The sequence below is a fragment of the Hippocampus zosterae genome, chromosome 19 (genome assembly GCF_025434085.1).
Source record: "Hippocampus zosterae strain Florida chromosome 19, ASM2543408v3, whole genome shotgun sequence".
Classification (NCBI taxonomy): domain Eukaryota; kingdom Metazoa; phylum Chordata; class Actinopteri; order Syngnathiformes; family Syngnathidae; genus Hippocampus; species Hippocampus zosterae.
The window spans coordinates 6,114,566-6,134,163 of NC_067469.1; the positions used below are offsets into that span (position 1 = coordinate 6,114,566).

General features: G+C 43.8%; 1 protein-coding gene across 1 annotated transcript; it reads left to right on the top strand.

Moving 5' to 3' along the window:
• Window positions 1-8,341: 8,341 nt before the first annotated feature.
• Window positions 8,342-19,128, top strand: LOC127592402 (single-minded homolog 1-like). Its single transcript, XM_052053134.1, has 12 exons — window positions 8,342-8,520; window positions 9,436-9,897; window positions 10,994-11,076; window positions 11,166-11,255; window positions 11,332-11,440; window positions 11,854-11,939; window positions 12,399-12,598; window positions 12,757-12,863; window positions 12,979-13,126; window positions 16,357-16,513; window positions 16,612-16,999; window positions 17,368-19,128. Exons 2-12 carry the CDS (start codon window positions 9,723-9,725, stop codon window positions 18,093-18,095), a joined length of 2,271 nt encoding a protein of 756 aa, XP_051909094.1. The 5' UTR covers window positions 8,342-8,520; window positions 9,436-9,722; the 3' UTR covers window positions 18,096-19,128.
• Window positions 19,129-19,598: the final 470 nt, after the last annotated feature.

Sequence of the window (19,598 nt, forward strand, 5' to 3'; positions counted from 1 at the left end):
CACCTTCTACTGCTGCGTGACCACGAGTCATTTTTCATAGAGGATAAAGAATCTCTGTGTTGTGTTGTTACCCCGTCTGTCTACATGTGCTGCGCCATACGCAATGTGTTGCCCATAATTGATCGCCGTAATATGCCGTACTCAACTTTCAACAATTACGCTGTCGCTAACACAAATGAGATGTGTCCTGGCTGGTCCGGTGATTTTGTAGGCCACTAACCCCTATCCATCCCTCCAACAGGGGCCGCTGACCCCTGGCTGACCCTCGCGGCCAGTGGGTGGGTGTTAATGTTCACCCGGACCAAGGTCGCACCCATCATGTTTGTTTAATGCACGTCCCCCAGAGGGGGGAGTGTGGAGAGTGTGGGGAGGCGGGGGGGCGCTCGTCACACAGTGCCCCACAAACCCCATTAGAAGACCCGTATCAACCTCAAGCCGTCTTCTTTTGGGAAAGAAAGCATACAGTGCATTGCACTACTTGTTCATGTATTTAGTAGTCATTCATTGACTTTTTGTGGATTTGCGTCATTTCAATGGGAGTCAAATGTTTGATTTGGTTTGCAAGCGAGGTTTTGTGAGCGCGGCGGCAAACCACCACGTTTGTTGCATGCAAACGCGCGCGAAAGGCCCAGTGTAACCCGCCCGAGCTGCTCGCCCGCTGCTGCTTTGCATTTGTCATCACGCTGCGTGCTGCTCGATGAGGCGCTCGCTCAAATCGGCCCGCGGCGGGCTTTACGGGGCGCTGCCGGCGGAATGAAAAACTGTCGACCCAAAAAATGTTAAAAGCGTTTGATTTGGGTATCGATGGACAACTATTTTTTTTGTTTTTGTTAAATCTGAATAAAGTAGAGGTTGATCGACGCGTGTTCGTGAATCTTTCATGGACAGCGGTCACTGCAGTGGACAGCTTATCATGTTATCAGGTTACAGGTTATCATTATTGGTGCATGAAAGGGTTCATTTCATTCGAAACTAAAGAGTAAGCCCCCACCAACCGAATGTTCTGTCATGTTTCATATTTGAATGATTTATTTGTGATTTTTCACCCCGTTGTCACTGGCTGTTGATGACACCTGTGGCGTTATTTATGTGCGCGGTGAATGCCAACGCGGCCATCTTGGATCGGTCACTTGAAATGCAAACGTGAATAAATACGGTCAAAAAATAATAATGATAAATCCGATTTGGGCATAAAATTGATTTTGAAAATATCCTGTCAAATCATTTGATTTCCCAGGCACCGCTATTCATTGGACAATAGCGCTACGTAAATGACGTGACAGCGTTGGAGCGCAACAGTCAGCCGCTAATGAGCTTCACAAAGAGGAGAATGTGCCAGTGTAAACATGGAACAACAAGGGAGGAAGTCCAGCATTTTGGGTCTGACTGCTTGTTACACAAGGAAGACAAGTGTTGAGTTAATTGCTTTTGTGTTGTTACGCACAAGTGACAACTGCCTGTCAGCCATTCCACATTGTCCCTTTTTGGTTGGTACTTGGAGTGCAACAAAAAAAAGATTGATTTGGGGCAATATGGTACAATGTTGATAACACTACAATTAAATCTGATATTTTGAATAATATGCGGGTGTTTCAAAGTCATTTTGGCGGGTCCATACTTGTGATGCAAGTTCTAAAAAATCTCCACAAAGTTAAACACAACCATGACATGATGGCAGCGAACTCGACTCAACTCAACAAAGAGCAGGAAAAATAAAAACAGTTCATTTAAGTTCGCTGTCAATCTAAACATAAAACAAAGAGAATTTAATGCTCACGTATTATGGGAAACACCATAGACGAGTGAATGGAAAAAATAAAAAATTTGGGCCCTATTTTGGGTGAAGTTTTCTTTCTTTTGGTATTTTGTAGATGGGCATATTTAGAAATGGGTGTTTGCGCCACTGCGGGAGTGAACACAGCTGACTGGATTCCTTGTTTATGATCGTTACATTTTCATTCATTTCAATCGGGAAGGATGATTTGATCGGGTAAACAATAAATTTGGACCAAGCAGATTTATTTTGACATTTCTTCACCATTCCCCCCCCCCCCCCTCTCACAAAAACACAGAAAATGGTGAAGTGGACCGAACAGCATCTTAATGGAAACAAGGCTTAACGGCGTGTCACTGCGCCCTCGGCCTTGTGCACACACATCGCTAACACAAGCCTTGGGCCGCATTTCCAATTCTGCTCAATTTCTGCACGAATCTCTCGTAATCCCGCTGAAGAGCCGCGCTTCTCCCACAGCGACATCCCATAATGGCACTAACGCCAAAGTGGCGGGCACCCAGTTACGACTCCCGGGCTCCATTCGGCGCACGTTTCCCAATCCCCAGCGCCGCCCTCCCACCTCGTCGCCCAAGCTGTCTGTATGCAAACAGAGCCCCTCTCAGAGGAGAACGGTGAGCCTAGCAGCCTTTCCCTGAGTCCTGTGTAGACATATTTAATGCCTCGATAACCACTGCTTAATACCGAGCGTTGAACGTCAGGGGTATTCATTACCGCACGAATTTCATACGTGTGCCGCGAGCGCGTCGACGCAAATAAGTCGTCCTCTGTCATTTGCCCATCGGGAATGTCAAGCTGTTGTTGTTTTAACACAAATGCATTTGGCGCCCCTTTCGCCGGAACCGGAACATATGGCGCAATGATTGGCTCTCCTGTATTAATACGTAGTCGGCCAGACGGATGATACTAATCTGCCTTTCAGCATTACAAATTTATTTTGCGGTTAGCATTTCACAGCCTGTTGACAGCGCAGACGTGTGAAATATAGTTGTTCGGCCATGTTTTCTTTTGACCTAATGGAGGAGAAAATAATGTTACATTTTGGGTAATATTTGTCATTAAATAATTTTTTTAACCCTTTCAGGGACAGCGGTTACTACAGTGGACAGCCGTTCAAGTTGTCAGATTACATGTCATCATTATTGGTGCGTGAAATGGTTAAAACTGGATTCCCAAAGCAAATTTGACACTATTGAAAACTACAAGACTAAATGGAGTGATTTGTAAAGGCATTACAAGATATCGATATTAGACTTTAAAATCCTTCCAAATCAAGCCAATGCTGCCACTCTCGTACTTTGAGAGAGAGAAAAAAACAAAACAAAAAGAAATGCCTTGATCAGCTACTAACTGAGAATTCAAAACCACTTCCACGCTTTCACTCTCTGTGAATGTCGTACACTCAATGCTGACGAGGCACTCTTAAGCTGTCACGGCAGCGGACGAGTATTTTCAAGGTGTCAGTAAGACTTAACTAGCTACCTAACTGCATGTTGCATAGAACTAGCATTTTCATTTTCAAGGTATAAGGCTTAGCTAGCTAGCTAACGGCATGTCGCATGTGTTGAATAACTGTTTTTGTTTTGTTTTTTTGGGCGAATGAAGGCGCATAATCGCATATTAAATCACAATATTGAGGGGGTGGGGGGAAATTACAATTAGATTCATTATCAAATTTGCTCAGTCCTACTTCACACACAGTAAGCTACTAGCTTCACACGGAATGCTTTTGTTACACTTTAGCAATGAGCACAAGAACCTTCACTCGGAAAGTGTCTCCTCTTTTCTCGACGCCCGTCGCCCACAGAAGGAGAGAACTGACGGGTGGAGGGGGGGTTCCGTTTTTTTTGTCCGCACAGGAAGGAAACTGTATAATGTTAATCACAACTTTAATTTGGGCCAAATTAGCATTTTGATGAACTTGCTCGGCTGACTCGTGCACTCTCGGCAACTTCAAATGGAGGGTGTATGTAGGAAAAGGCAGCGTACTTAATTAACGCGAGCACACAGCAGATGGGCTCATTGGAGGGCCTGGCGCACGCACACACACGCGCACACACACACACACAGACACACACACAAGTGGTAGCTGAGAGTCACTATTAATGTGAGGAAAAGAACACATCAGAGGATGTTTCCAAACAAGACTTCCCAAATAAAACGGCTGGAGGTAAACCATGTGGTACATTGCGCTGGGAGCTAGAAATGGCATATGAGCCTTTTAGTGAAAATAAGAGACAAAAGAGGCAACAATGATGTTCAGTAGATTACGGTAGAAGCCTCGTCGAGCAGGCCGCTTGTTTACATATTCCCAACCGTTCCAATCTTGGAGCACCGAGTGGAACTCAACATGGTGCTTTTGCTCTCATTCCCTTTTCCCTCGGATTGATTTATAATGGAATGTGCAGTTCTTCCACTACCCCCAACCCCTCCTCACATCAGCAACATCTCTCTAGTCCACACAGACTTCATATTCTCCATGACATGTCATGTTACATCCAATTAGATTATCGCAACCTGCTCGTAATGAGGTTACATGTGGCTGTCTACAATTTAATAAATCACAAGAACATGAGGACGGTGTTCAAAAACACATGACATTTCCATGACAAAAAAAAAAAAAAAGAAGGTCAACAGATGCATTAATTTACATGAGGCCAAGCGTGAGCAGAATGATCTGTCAAGAATTTTGTGGGAGATGTACAAAAACTTAGGCCTGTTCAAAATGGACATGCACATGCTACAATTAAAGCACAATATATATATATATATATATAGGGCACATTTAGAAATGGGTGTTTGCGCCACTGCGGGAGTGAACACAGCTGACTGGATTCCTTGTTTATCACAAAAACTTAGGCCTGTTCAAAATGGGCATGCACATGCTACAATTAAAGCACTATATATATATATATATATATATATATATATATATATATATATATTTGTACTACAAGTCGCCTTCAAATATTTTGTGTCATCATCAAATTTCGAGGTTAGAAACTGCACACGGTTAACTATTTTCGCAGCGGTGTAAAAATCCATGTTAACCCTTTCGTGCACTCTGTAACATGATAACATGATAAGCTGTCCACTGTAGTAATCGCTGCACTACCATGTTGGATTTTTTTGCGATGTTATATATATATTTTTTCGTACTGTCGCTATATTATGAAACCGGCAATAGGAAAATGAAACAAGGAGATGATATGAGATGAGTGCTCCTTAAGTTCCTCATTAGTTATAACTAAAACAGACCCCTATAAATAAAAAGTCCTTTTAGCCAATGCAAGAGCTCAACCATGACAGAAATACGACTCCCATCTATCCTTCCTCCACCTTTTCCTTCCATAAATAACCTTCGTGCGATAGCCCCCTGCAATACCTAAAGCTTCTCTCGCACGCTGTGGAGAATCTCCAGCCTTTTCTCCCGCTGGGCAGCACAATTTGTAAAAACACAATCAAAAACGGAGAGTTGGGTGCAGGGAGGGTAGGTGGAAGGGGACAGGGGCATAAGGTTGGTAAGTATCAAGGCGAGCTCCCCCGTGGTGGGACGCTAACAGCACATCGAGGGAGGCTGAATCTCCAATCAGAGCTCATGCACCCTCCAAGAATGTTCCAATTCTTTCTAAGCCTGTGTCTGCATTGTTGTTCTTCATGAATAAATAGAGTTTAAATAGTAGCCAGTTGTTCTGGAAAGGAACCACAACCAAGCGTTTGTACTGAGAGGAGTCTTGAAATTGAAATTATCGCGGTGAACTGAAGAAATTAGCAGGGATATTAATGCAGTGGTGAGGGTTAGGTTAGGGGAGGGGGCGGGGGCGGGGGGTATTGTAACTTCAAAGACAATGCGATACATATATAAGGTACATCAAGATTTACAGGAATATACAGTATATATACCTGTATTCACACACACACACATACGCAGATAAATGCTAATTGCTATAGCTTCACCTGTTGTTTTAGCCTGCACTTGACAACTGGTGTTTTGAATGAATCCATCTGAAAGGTGGTTTTTTTGTTGTTTTTGTTTTTTTAAGTGGCTACATATTTGAAAAATATGTCACTCGTGCGTCTACCTGTAGTCCACTTGGCATTTGGGGGACCTTCTTCTCATTCCGAATGTGTTGGGGTTTTGTTTTTGTTTTTTTTGGTAAATGCGTCAGAAATGGGAAAATAATCAAGAGGTGAAGCCTTGTGAGGCTAATTCCGAGTCCATCGGAAGTCATTAAAAGAGGGCGCTCCTGCGCATGCGCACCGAAGAGAGCGTCAGAAGGAGAAATCTCCAATTATGGCTCAATGCAGCATCAATTTCAGGGCTAATTATGTGCGTAATGAGCTCACCATCATGCGCCCGCGCCCTCGTCACAGAACACCCCCCCACACTGTCCCGCGCCCCAACCAGCCCCCAGGAACCAGCCCCGCCCATGCTCACACAGCAGCTCACCATCTGAGCTCGAGCGAACTAATTAAAAATGTCCATGCGCAGCGGCGCTCTCATCTGATTCCCGCAGTGGAAATTAATCCGCCCATAAATGTGTTTGACGGAGGCCCAACTATAGTGCAGGAGATCTGGACCAAGCCCAAACTGCTCTGCTCTCCATGCCCCACGCGCTGCATTGGGGGCGTGAGGGGGAGGGCACAAAAATCAGGGGGGGGGGGGCAGCTTGACTGTCGTTAAAATACTAAGTTTAATTGTGAATATTGCGACACTGACTGTGTTTCAATTGGCGGATAGTAGTAAACTTTTAATACGAAAACCCAAACAGCTGGAAACGGCATTATGTTGAAAAATATTTCTGTCATGTTTCAACATTTTAACATTTTCGAGTGTACAATGGCAGCGTGCACTCTTTTGATGAAGTTCAGCAAACTGACGTGGTACTGTTTATCAAATATATTTCGAATTTCTGAAAGTTTTTTTTGTCGGTATCAAGTTTTTTTAAATCTATATTATATCAACAAATAGTAAAAATAAAATTGTTTGACCAAATATGTCCATCTTTTAACAGGCATGCTGCTCATCAAGCAGCAGATTATACAAAGGCGTGGAGCTGTGACGTCACGATAAGTGACGCAATAAAGAGAAACGTGGGTGGGAAAATAGTTGGATGAACGAAAAATTTCAAGATAACAAACTTCGATAAGATTTGGATTTGGGCAATTGAGGGAACATTTTTTTTCATTTATCTTTTGTAGAAGTTGGTTTTTAGCATTTTACAACAGAAATAAAAGTTTACAGAACCTTGTATTGAACTGAAGTTTTAAGTCAACACACTAACTCAGCAAATTGACTTAGAGCAAAAGGAACAAAATAGCAGAGTAGTTCAATAATTTCTTTGAATAAGACAAAGAATTGCCTTTGTCTTAAATGCAGGCAAGTTCGAGGATAGAGGATAGTTCGAGCGTGTTTTTTTTTCCCTCTCCCTACCCAGCGTTTTCCTTTCTGAAATCTGATTGTAATTTCCCCATTGCGGGACAAATAAAGGATATCTTAAAAGAATTGCTTGAGACAAATATGATTTACATTTTAAAGCGTTCCCAACTTAAATAACTGTTTTAGGTTAAAAAAAAAAAAATAATTAATTTTTGGCCATCTATTTTTTTTTGTTCATTTAAGGGAGGCTATTTAAATGTAATGTGTTTACATCATTGTGTGCCCTCCCCCTACCATGCTATACAAAGATTTTTTTATTTCTTTTGAATAATTATTCCTGAATCATATACCACAAAAAATAAAGAATGTTATTCGCAATGCCACTCAAAATATGGGGTTTTCGTTTTCTTTTTGGTGACGTCATTACGTCAGGGTGGACAGCAATCTGAGTGACACATGCAAAGTAATAATAATATAATAATAATACATTTTATTTATAAGCGCCTTTCAAGACACCAAAGTGTCTAATATGAGTATGAAAATACAATATTCATGATCAAAATGACTAATTTTATCAAACGATTTGTTTTGGACTGCATATAAATGTTCAGCCACTCGAAACCAGATTCATTATTATGATTAGGGCTTCTGTTTTCTCCTCTAGTTGTTATTAATGTGCATCATCATAATCTTTTACTGCAGCTCCATTTTATTTTCCCAACGTTGCTCATTTTTGACAGCGTCACTATGTGACTAAAATAAGAAGATTGGCAAAATGTTGGCTTTATTTGTTACTGCACATACAGTACTTGTTGAATAGTAATAACCTCATTACATTGGGCCTCTCAAAAAATCCCGAGCCGTTTATTCAAATAATTTTATTCATGTTTATTTTAATTATTAAAAAAATAATCCGTTTAATAATCTCCCATCAGACTGCTGCCAGCTAATGACAAAAACACAACAAAATCGTCGGTTTAGCTCACTTGTGCGCCGTCGCACGGCCACAAGTGGCGTCCACGCGCGCAGCAGCTTTAAAACCCCGCCCACTAGTGGAACTACCCAATCAGGAAAAATGCATGGGAGCTCGTGACCAATGGGAGAGCAGCGGGGGCGGGTTCCGAGCCGCTACTGCGAAGCACGGTGAGGAAGTGAAGGCGGAGGAGCCTCGTAGAGGGCACGCATATGCCACTCGTTGCGCGTGCCTGTAATTTGGGAAGGTGTATGCAGCGCACGGCCGCGTGTTCGCCTTTCCAGGTGGAACTCCGGGAGCAACTGAGAAAGGGGAACCGAACTGGGACGATTCGGCCGAGCCAGTTCGGGACAGGTGAAATTCCCAGCAGGCTAGGTAAGATCGACTGGCATGACTGATGTCGAGCAAGTGTCTGTCTCTGCGACCACGACACATTTAATACGATATTGTTTTTTCTTTTTTTAAGATCACATTGTTATTATTTTTATTATTATTCAAACGTAACGTGTATGAGGAAGCGTCTTTACAAAACGCGCGTGCATGCAGGCTGATGTTATTTAGAATTTACGACGCTATTGATGATTGCAAAAAAAAAAAACAAATTAATTTAATGTCACGAACATTCGTCACATTACATACAAATGATCAAATAAATGAAGGTGTCCATTTGTGTTCCGCGCCATTAATTCTTTGAAAAAAATGTAAAAATGAATGCTTTCCTCTTGCGAATTGTTCAAGAAAACATTTGAAAAACATTTTTAAAAGTATCAGTTTGTATCTCCTCATTTTTTTACTTCTATTTTCAACCCCCCGCCCCCAGAAAAAAAAAATATTTTCCGTTCAACCCAATATAATGAATAACCGATCAATTTTATTTATGAAAGAATATAAAAATAAATGGAGACAAGTAAAAAAAAAAAAGGACAACATTTTCCCGCAACTAAATTACAATGATTACAATAATTTTAGGTGTACATTTATTTCTGCCCCTACTGTGGAGGCAATATTTCCTATTACAACAAATCCAGCTATCCGGGTGTACATTAGCAATCCATTTTAGAAAATGGCACTCTATCAATACGTATTGAAAGCAAAAATTTGAGTGCCGGTTAATATTTCTTTTGCTGTAAATGTTCCTGTATATGGCAGTCTTTGAGGGATTTGAATTGCTGGTTACTTTATATTACAGCCTATGGTGATTGCTCTTAATTTAAATTGTGTTCTGCAGCAGTCATATATATCATACACAGTTGGCTAGAGCTGCAATAACGTTTTGTTTGGGTTGTGCAGGAGGCCATGGATGCAAGCCTGCACAGCGGACGCATGATTGCGGATCTCAGGAATACCAAGGATATCTAAACATACGCGCACACACATGCTGGATATCCAATCTCTTTCTTTTTGACTAAAATAAAAACACGAAACAAATCCGACTATTTGATTGACGATGGCGAGGAGGCAAAGCGCAACGCCGATGTGAAAGGAGCACACCGGGCCGCATATGCAATCAGCATCATCGTCATCATCATCGTCGTCACAATCATCGGCAGCAAGAGCAACGAAGAAGCGGCATCGACATGAAGGAGAAGTCGAAAACCGCGGCAAGGACTAGACGGGAAAAGGAGAATAGTGAATTTTATGAGCTGGCCAAAATGTTGCCGCTCCCATCGGCCATTACGTCGCAGCTGGACAAAGCGTCCATCATTCGGCTGACCACCAGCTACCTGAAGATGAGAATCGTCTTCCCGCAGGGTGAGCCAGCACTGCATGTTTGATTATATTTTGGTTGCGGGGCCCGATAAATGTATATATTTTTAAATGTGCTATGAGTTAAACACTTGGAAGATTGGTCAATGCAACTTGTCAAAAATATATATGCCGACAAAAAATCATAACCTCCATTTCATATCGCTCACTAATAAGCAAATTCATCAGGAGTAATTTGACAGTAAAAAGCAACGGCCACAAACTCAAACTCACGTAAAAAAAAACAAAGAACCCTCACCTCAAAATAATAATTTAGGAATCACGTATTTAAAAACATTTCAACCGACTGTATATCGTATCGCGCGGCGGTATTTGGAGCAGTTTTTGGCCTTATGAATGCAATCACTGCTAAGTCGAAGACTCGGCTAAAGTATATGTGACATTGATCGAGCTTGCAGCCTTGCAAATGAAGCGAAGACCTCCATCCTCATCTCTTTTTTTTTTTTTTTTAATGCCGGTATAGCATATAAGGCAGTTCTCTGCGGGCTGCGTGACTGCGAGCAAGGCGCTGCTATTACGGCGAGGGCCCTGCAGGGCTTGTAATCACCGTAAGCCATGTGAGCGCGAGAAAACACACACGCACGCACGCACGCGCACGCGCACACACACACACAGAACACACACACACACACACGCTCAGCCTTGCATGCAAAAAAAAAAAACAAAAACGCTCTTTCTTTCTCTCTCTCTCTCTCTCTAAATCAGTTAAAAGTGAATAAAATGCAGCGTGTTCATTTTTTAAAAAAGGCTCAACATTTGTCATTGTCACGCATTTGTAAGACTATTTGTATGACGATAAACAAGAGTCATGATTTTGTCCATAGCGAATAACGGAAATAACGATGACTTGCCAAATGAAGCGGCAATATGTAATCGCTTCTCATTTATTAGCCTGTGGACTGAGTTCTCATACGTTTTTTCCCCCCACACGATAGCCACAACACATCACATTTAAATGTAGAACAGTGTGACGTTGACTTGAAATGCCGTGTTTTTTTTAATATTCAAGTGCATTTAACATTTGCTTTTATTTTGGTTGTTAGTATTATGATTATTACTATTATTATTATTATTATTGCAGGTTTGGGGGAAGCTTGGGGTCATACAAATCGAACGAGACCGTTGGATAATCTTGGGCGTGAGCTGGGCTCTCATCTACTGCAGGTCTCTCATCCTAATTTATTATTATTAATTATTATTATTATTATGCAAAGTGGTTCCTAACAAATGCCATTTTTTTGGTTTATGTTTAGACATTGGATGGCTTTATATTCGTTGTGGCTCCGGATGGGAAAATAATGTACATTTCAGAGACCGCGTCCGTGCATTTAGGACTATCCCAGGTCGGTTTTGTTCATTTTTGATTTAGGTTTTGCATGCGCGCTCGTATATGTTCTTGATCGGAGTTGTTCTCCACAGGTAGAGTTGACCGGAAACAGTATTTATGAATACGTTCACCCAGCTGATCACGACGAGATGACAGCTGTCCTGACGCCACATCAGCCGTACCACTCGCATTTTGTCCAAGGTAAAAAAAAAATAATAATAATAATAAATAAAAACCCCACTAATTTCCATTCTGAGTTTGAATCTCATTATTCTTGTCTATTTGCTATGTCATGAGCGTGCCGAGCGACGCAATCATTGGAACAGACGTGTCAGTGTTAAAAGTGACGCGTGATTGACGCGCAGTGTGCGTAAATGTCGCCAAAGTATACACCTGGAAGTATTTAGTTGATTTCCTTGAGCCCTCCGATTGCTTACTTTAGTCATTTGTGTTATAGTCAATCTATAGGCCTGAATAAACTGCATTTCGGTTTGTCACTCCTGTTTTTCGTTTACATTTTTTTTCTCCACAGTATTATAAGTGCAGGCACTATTGTGTTTTATTGATGTGCTGCTACTAATAATATATATATTTTTAAATGATTTTCCTTTCAGAATATGAAGTGGAGCGCTCTTTCTTTCTGAGAATGAAATGTGTGTTGGCCAAAAGGAACGCAGGCCTCACCAGTGGTGGATATAAGGTAATATGAAAATGGCATTGGATTCAATTAATAAAAAATTAAAGGTCAATGCAACAAAATGTTTTTAGTTTAGCTAACGTGACAAATGCCTTGCCCGCATTTGCAACAAAGGAATAAATAATTAACAGAACTAAATGTTCCTTTGGAGCAAACAACTTGTATGCTTTATTGTGGCAACTCGCACTGTTTCTAATAAATGTCAATTATTTTGATTTCAGAGTTGTTCCAACTGAACTGACTGTTTTAGTTCCCCCTCCCCAGAAAAAAATAAAAATCTGAGTTATGTTTTTTTTTTGTTTTTAACAGCACATTAAAAAGGACCAAAAAAAATAAACCAATAATTTGCAAGTTATGCATTGTATGGACTTGAATACACTTCTCAAATGATGTCATCATGCATCCATTCAAGCGAGATTGTTTCGACATCGTACAGTGATCGACGTGTATGTTCCGTTTCAGGTGATCCACTGCAGTGGCTACCTGAAGATCCGCCAGTACAGCCTGGACATGGCCCCCTTTGAGGGCTGCTACCAGAACGTAGGCCTGGTGGCAGTGGGGCACTCGCTGCCCCCCAGCGCCGTGACCGAAATCAAACTGCACAGCAACATGTTTATGTTCAGGGCCAGTTTGGACATGAAGCTCATCTTCCTGGACTCCAGGTGAGCGCCCATTTGCAAATGACCGTCATTAAGTGAAAGTTTGCAAGTGCCACCTGATAACTACAACCAGATTTCTCTTCCCTCGGCAGTAAAGCGTAAATACGGCTCCGTTTTATTTTTATATTTCTTTTTAACAGAATCTAATCATTTCTCTGCAGGGTCGCCGAGCTGACCGGTTATGAGCCGCAGGACCTGATTGAGAAAACTCTGTACCATCACGTGCACAGCTGCGACATCTTCCACCTCCGCTGTGCGCACCACCTCCGTGAGTGCGCCCGGACACATGCGGACAATTACGCAAACGCACACATGCAAAAACGCGCTAAGCTCTGTCATCTGTGTGATTCCTCTTATCCCCCCCCCCCCCACCCCACCTCCAGTGCTGGTAAAGGGCCAAGTCACCACTAAGTATTACCGTTTCCTGGCCAAGCACGGCGGATGGGTGTGGGTGCAGAGTTACGCCACCATCGTCCACAACAGCAGGTCATCGAGACCCCACTGCATCGTCAGTGTCAACTACGTCCTCACGTGAGTCGAAAACGATTTGTGAACGCTTAAAACTCACCTTGATGGGGCCTGTTGGTCGTTTCGTTGTTCACATAGCAGTTTTTCGTGCAATCCACCGTGGGATTGTTTCCCCACTAAATTGCACGGTGGCGGACTGGAAACAAGTCCAGGGTGTAGTTTCGTCGGCTCCGACCTCTTCTGTGACCCTGAACGGGATAATTGTGATCTAAAAAGAAAAAGACCAAAATAAATAAACAATTTGGTGGAAGTATCATGTCTAAGATGCTACACATGGCCACATGGAAAATCAGTGATGAGAGGGAGTGAGATTGAATTTTCCGCTTGCGCAATCCATGCACGTGGCTGATTATTTTATTTTTTTTACCCCCTTCTACTTGAAACCACTTCCTATTAAAACAAGCAAATCAGAAACCCCTTTTATCCACAGCGGGTATAGATCAGACTTACAAGATATATAAAAAACAGACTTGAGAGCACACGCAATAAAATGTGCAAACACAACGTATAGAAAATACCACACATATTGTCGTGTCTGGCATGGAATCTGTTATCCACAGATACGCCTCATGCCTGGATCCTATGTGGACAATGCACCCCGCTGTCAATCAAAACTATTGCAAAAAACATGGCGGCATAACAAAGCGGTAAATTAGGAAAATGATAGCCAGTGTCCATTTCTAATCTGCAGTTGCTTATGATCAAGGACTCTGATTCGGGTTGGAGTCCGTCTGAAGACGATAATGTAGAAATGGAAGCTCGTTGTTGGAAAGATGATGTTTGCCGGCTACTGTCCAGGTGCCCTTGAGCAAGGCACCATCTTCAAGAGTGTAAACTGAATTCTCCCCGAAGGAACTAAGAGTATCATTATTTAAAAAGTTTGGATTCAGCGTCATTAAATAGAAAATGTCATTTCATATACTCAACTCAGTTTTTATACATAGAGCACTTACAAACACCCATTGCTGCATGCACAGTGCTGTACAACGGAGTGAAAATTAGTCATACAGTAAAAAAGATCGTTCAAACAATAACATAAAAACAGTCAACACCATAAAACGCTAAAACAATGAGAATCTCAAGTCGAGTCCAGCCAGAAAGTCAAAATGTATTTCAAGACAAATTAATACAATGAAAAAAGCAGGGGACTGAAAATTGAACCCTGTGGAACACGAAAAGACAGTGGGACAGAATGGGACTCCAAGCTACCAAATAAAATCTCAACCACTTTAGAGCGCTACCACTAAGGTCCACCTGGTGCTGCCAACGAGCTGACGGGATACCGTGGTCCACCGTATCAAACGCTGCGGTCAGATCCGATAAAAGACGCAGCCTTCGGCATCATTAGCCCCGAAGACGTCAACTAAACCTCGTGACCAGGGCTGACTCTGTGCTAAGCATCCTATGAGAAACTGACAAGGACACCACCGTGAAGTTATGTACATCCAAGACAGATTATATATAAAATTATGTATATTGTAGAAAAGGTACATCCCAAAATGCTCTCTTCCTGACAAATCTACCAAACATGGCGGCAGAAGTTGTTGTTATGAGAGCACAAATCACACTCAGACCCTTCCGAGACAGCAAGACAAACATCGGGGCTGAACCCCATCAAAAAGCCTCGACTGTCGCCATCGATCGGCAGTGTAAAGAAAGCAAAGTCGATCGAACGGGGGACTAGCAATCAATAGCTATTTCCCAGCTAGCACACGGCGGGTTCGCCTTGTTCCGTTCGGTTCACCCAACGTGTCATATTTAAGCGCATGTAACGCATCCACATTCATATGCTTCTTCGTTGAATCGAGATGGAAACAAAGCAACGGCAGGCATTGTTTTAACATTCGAGAGCAAAACAATTACGGACAAGCAGCCAACAAGACGCCATTAATAAAAGATGTCAGGAGCCGCAGCGCTGGTGCATTTCAGGCGCAAGGTGGTCTGACATTGACCCCGAGGTGGAATTCGGCTAACACAGCTGAGTTTGCACAATGGCCCGACATTATTGGCTCAGCCACGAGTCAGCAGGGTGCAGATAGGATGCCCCCCCCCCACCCCCACCATCCCGACGAAAGCGTCGCAACTCCACCTCGCAAGAGCAAATAACACTCACTCGCTGGTGGCTATCCAAACACAGCCTTTCTCCTGAGGTGTTGTACATAAAGAATGGGTCATATTTAGAGGCCTATTAAAGAGGCCGGCGACGCAGGGTCACGGATGGGCCGGAGGGTTTCAAATGCCAGGCAGCTGCTATTACATACTGTTGATGTGATAAGTTATAATAGGCTCATGTTTGCTGAGCACTTGACACGGGAGCCTTGTCGCTCCCTTCTGCGCTGACACTTTGGCTGGAGTTCAGTACCGGCATGCTGGCTTGAAATTCAAAATCGCGGCGAAGCAGGTGTCATTCATGTCATAGATTTGAACGGGATCAATTGAAGAATATTTTTAAAAGGCAGACTCATATGTCAGGAGGATTATGGCTTTGATTTAGTGAACGAAATGTTTTGGACACGCGGTTTTGCACTGACCCGTTGTTTTGGGAAACCTACGATGTAAAATCGGGAGCTGAAGTCAGTCCCTGTTTGACGTCGGGCGAAAGACTGCCGACAACCTGGACCGTTATCTTTGCTTTTACAGAGACTAGTATCGCAGTTTAAATAAGACAGCTTTCTAGTTGTTGCTGAATGATATCTCTTGAACGGGTTAATGAGTCAACCTCCCATTTTAGCTAGCTTGTTAGCCTTCTTGTTTTGAATAGTGCTCCCAGTTTGGATGGTTGGAAACTAATTAGTAACACCAACAGCAGACGACGGTAATCACCAATCAGAGCATTTATTTCCGTTTTGCGACCAGTAATACTCAAACTGGAATTATTCTTCTAAAATGTCAACCCCCGAAATCTCTATCAAACCACAGTAGCTTTATCAAAGCTCGAACGAGACAGATTTAAACAAAGTCGACCTCCTATCGCCGCGATGGGCGTCCATTTTGTGTCCGACGTGTAGATCCTTCTAAATCAAACAGGGTTTTAGTTTTGGGCAATCGTGCTTGAACGCCTGTTGCACTCCTAAAGAAGAAAGCACGATAATGATAAATCGCAGCAAACCAAGGGCTGAATCCTGCGATCCCATCACTTTACGGGGTCAATCCGTTGGCGGGATGTTAGGATAAATGCTAGCTTAAGCTTTTCTACGTGACGCCTGACAGCATTTTGTATTGATGTGTAAAAGGGACACGGAGTACAAGGGAATGCAGCTGTCCCTGGACCAAATGAGCCCCACCAAGCCGGCTTTTCCTTACACTGACAGCCTCAACGAGGACAGGAAGAGCGCAAAGTCACGTCTGACCCAGCCAAAAGCTAAAGTCAGAGTGTCACCCTACCCACAGGTAATCGACTTTGCTAGAACAAAACAGGGGGAAGAACGCCAGACTTAATTGTCAGAGAGCTTCCAAACACATCTTCTTGTCTTCTTACGTCTCCACAGCAATTTTCAGCCTTCAATCCAGAGCGTTCCGAGTCGGACCAAGACAGCCAATGGGGAGGGAGCCCACTGACGGAGGCCGCCTCGCCTCAATTGTTGGATCCCAGCGAGGCCGCGGAGGCATCGTGCGCATACCGGCTGTATCCGGACTCTGGCTCCCTGTGCTACGGCTTGGGTCTCCTGGAAGAAGACCTCGCCCACGCCCAGACCCGTCCTCTCGCGACCGCCTGCGATCGGGTTCGATGTCAGAGCGGACGATACTTCCTGGGAGCCCCCCAGTCAGGAAGAGAAGTGTGGTGGGATGCCACGCGCTCCGTGCTGGCGCTTCCGAAACCATCTGCGGACAACAACGAGGGCTACGAAATCACGTCCTACCACGCCGCCTTCCACGGTGAGGCGTTTTGGGGTTGACGCCGCAAGCATCTGTTTCTGGAAATAGCTCTGGCCTCGCTGCCCCCTAGTAGCCGCTTTCCAAAATGTTATTACGGGACATGCTAAGTTGTTTATGCCGTCTCTTGCCAGTGTGTCGATTGCTACCATCTGTTCCAAAGTTTAAAAAAATGGCCTCAAATTGAAAGCCAAGTCATTTCACAATGCGCAGCCCCAAATCACTGTTGTTTGCGTGATTCCATATGACACGCATGCAGATTCAGGGCAGAAAGCATTCTTTCCCATAAAATATACGAGAGGCAGGAAGTGAAAGCAAGTTTTTGTTCGACCACGTCATGTTAGTTTTTTTTCTCTCCGATTTTTAAACAGGACGAGGCCATTGGGATGAAGACAGCATCATGAGTTCGCCGGACGGCGGCGGGTCCACCAGCGATTCCGGCGAGCGGTACCACGGCGACCAATTCCAAGCCAGTCCTCGAGAGCCCAGTAAAATGGAGACCCTGATCCGCGCCACGCAGCAGATGATCAAAGAGGAAGAGAGCCGCCTTCAGCAGCACAAACCGCCGCTCAACGTCTCCAAGACTCACAGCCCGTGTTTCAACTCCTCGCTCCCGCATCACTCGCAGCTCACCATGCCCAGCGTGGTGTGCCGAGGCCCCGGAGCCCCGTGCATCGACCTCCCTTCCGAGCGCCTCCATCACCGCGTCAAAGCACCCGGTCCTCTGGACAACGACGACAACACAACCAGTCCCGGCTCCCTCTCTCGCCTCAGCAGCCCCAGTTCTGATGTCATCCCCAGGTCCGGTCTTCCCCTCACCAAAGACTACATGCAGACGGATCTGTCCCCTCATCAGTCGCAACCTCAAGGAAGTCCTCTGCTCTATCCCTCCCAAGAGAGGCAACCTATGGACAGGCAAGCGGCCTATGCATTGACTGGGTATTCCTTGGAACACCTGTACGACCCGGAGAGTCTCAGGAGTTATTCGGGACTGGCCTGCGGAGGGGTCCAGTACGACGTGGCGTCACACGTGAGGATGCAGGCCGAGCAGATGCAGGGACACAAGGCCACCTCTGTGATTATCACCAACGGGAGCTGACAATATCTGATGCTGACGGCTCTCCAAAACGAGGATTGCTCCAACCTTGACACTTCAAAAGCACGGGAAGGTGATTCACGTCGTCGTTCTTGACACTGGAGCGTGTTTCCCGCCCCCACCACTCACCCCCACCCACCACCCGCCAAGAAAGTTCACGAACCGATGTTCACAAAAGCCGAGAGGCAAAGGCAGCCAACTTTCGGTTGCGCTGGAAGTGAAAACGAGCGTGATTTTGAATGGCGGCGAACTGAATTCTCCTTCTTCCCGCAGAGGCGACAAAAGTTCTCGTCTGGTTAAACATCAAGCCAATGTTTGCGGCCAACATGTCTCACGCGCAATTGGCTTTGTTGGGTTAATCTGTCTTGGATTTCCAGTGGCCGTATAAGAATGTGTCGCTCCGCTGGCTCCCTTTGCCTCCAGCGCGCAGAGACGTCGGAGTAATGGTTTACTCAACATGGGAAAGGCGAGCACCCCCCCCCCCCCCCCCCAACCCACCCCGGTGTAAAATATCAACGGTTCATTGTATTTATTTGTCAGTGGGCTGTTTCATTATGTGCCATCTATCTCATGTTTCGGTGTTTGAATGGCAGCGGAAACAGCAAGGCGATTGCTTGTTTGTAAAATTGCTACGAGCAACGCAGTCCAAATATTGTTCACTTTGAGGAAAAGAAAAAAAAACGCCACATTGTTTACATATCAGGATATAAATGTCCCGCTGTTTTTTTTTTTAAACCTCATGTAGCATAACTACAATCTGCTTTCAATCCTGCTTCACATGCGATTTGTTTGTCGGATCTGAAAATAGGCGGAATGTTTTTTCTTGTTTAATTTATAATGTAAATATCTCATGATGATTCTTTGGAGACGAGGGGAGATTATTTATTGGTTTAAAAAAAAAGTTGTTTGAATCGGAATACAGTTTCGAAACAAAGAGTGTGTCTGTGTCGATTTTTTGTCAACTCTTTTTGCACAATCGGGTTCCAATATTGTGCCGTCACGAAGGTGAGAATAAAATTAATATTTTTTGAAAATATTTTCAAAAGAAAGAATGTCATTCTTGTAAATATAACAACAATCAAAGAATTTAAATGTGACCAAAGCGAACAAAAAAAAAAATCACAACGAAGCACAGCAGATTGGAAACTGAGTGCAAAGTTCCCTTTTGGGGATACAACTTCAAATGATACCGTCCTGTAAATGGTGGTGTGATACCACTCGATACAAAATGATATTGTCCTCCAGGAGTTAAATAGTTTTGATTTTCCAAGGACAAATATTCGACCAGGCCAAACATCGAATGTTTTCAATTACCAGCCGAATGGCTGCAAAACACAAAAACTCGGCGCACCGATGGAGTCTGCTTGTAACGCGCACTAATAATACTTGATGACGACTGATATCCTGCGACGATTAGACAACACGTCTGGCTCCTTTCACACTCTCACAGTTTCCATGACATCAAGCGTTCTGATTTCCATAAACATCAGACGAGGTTTGGCTCAT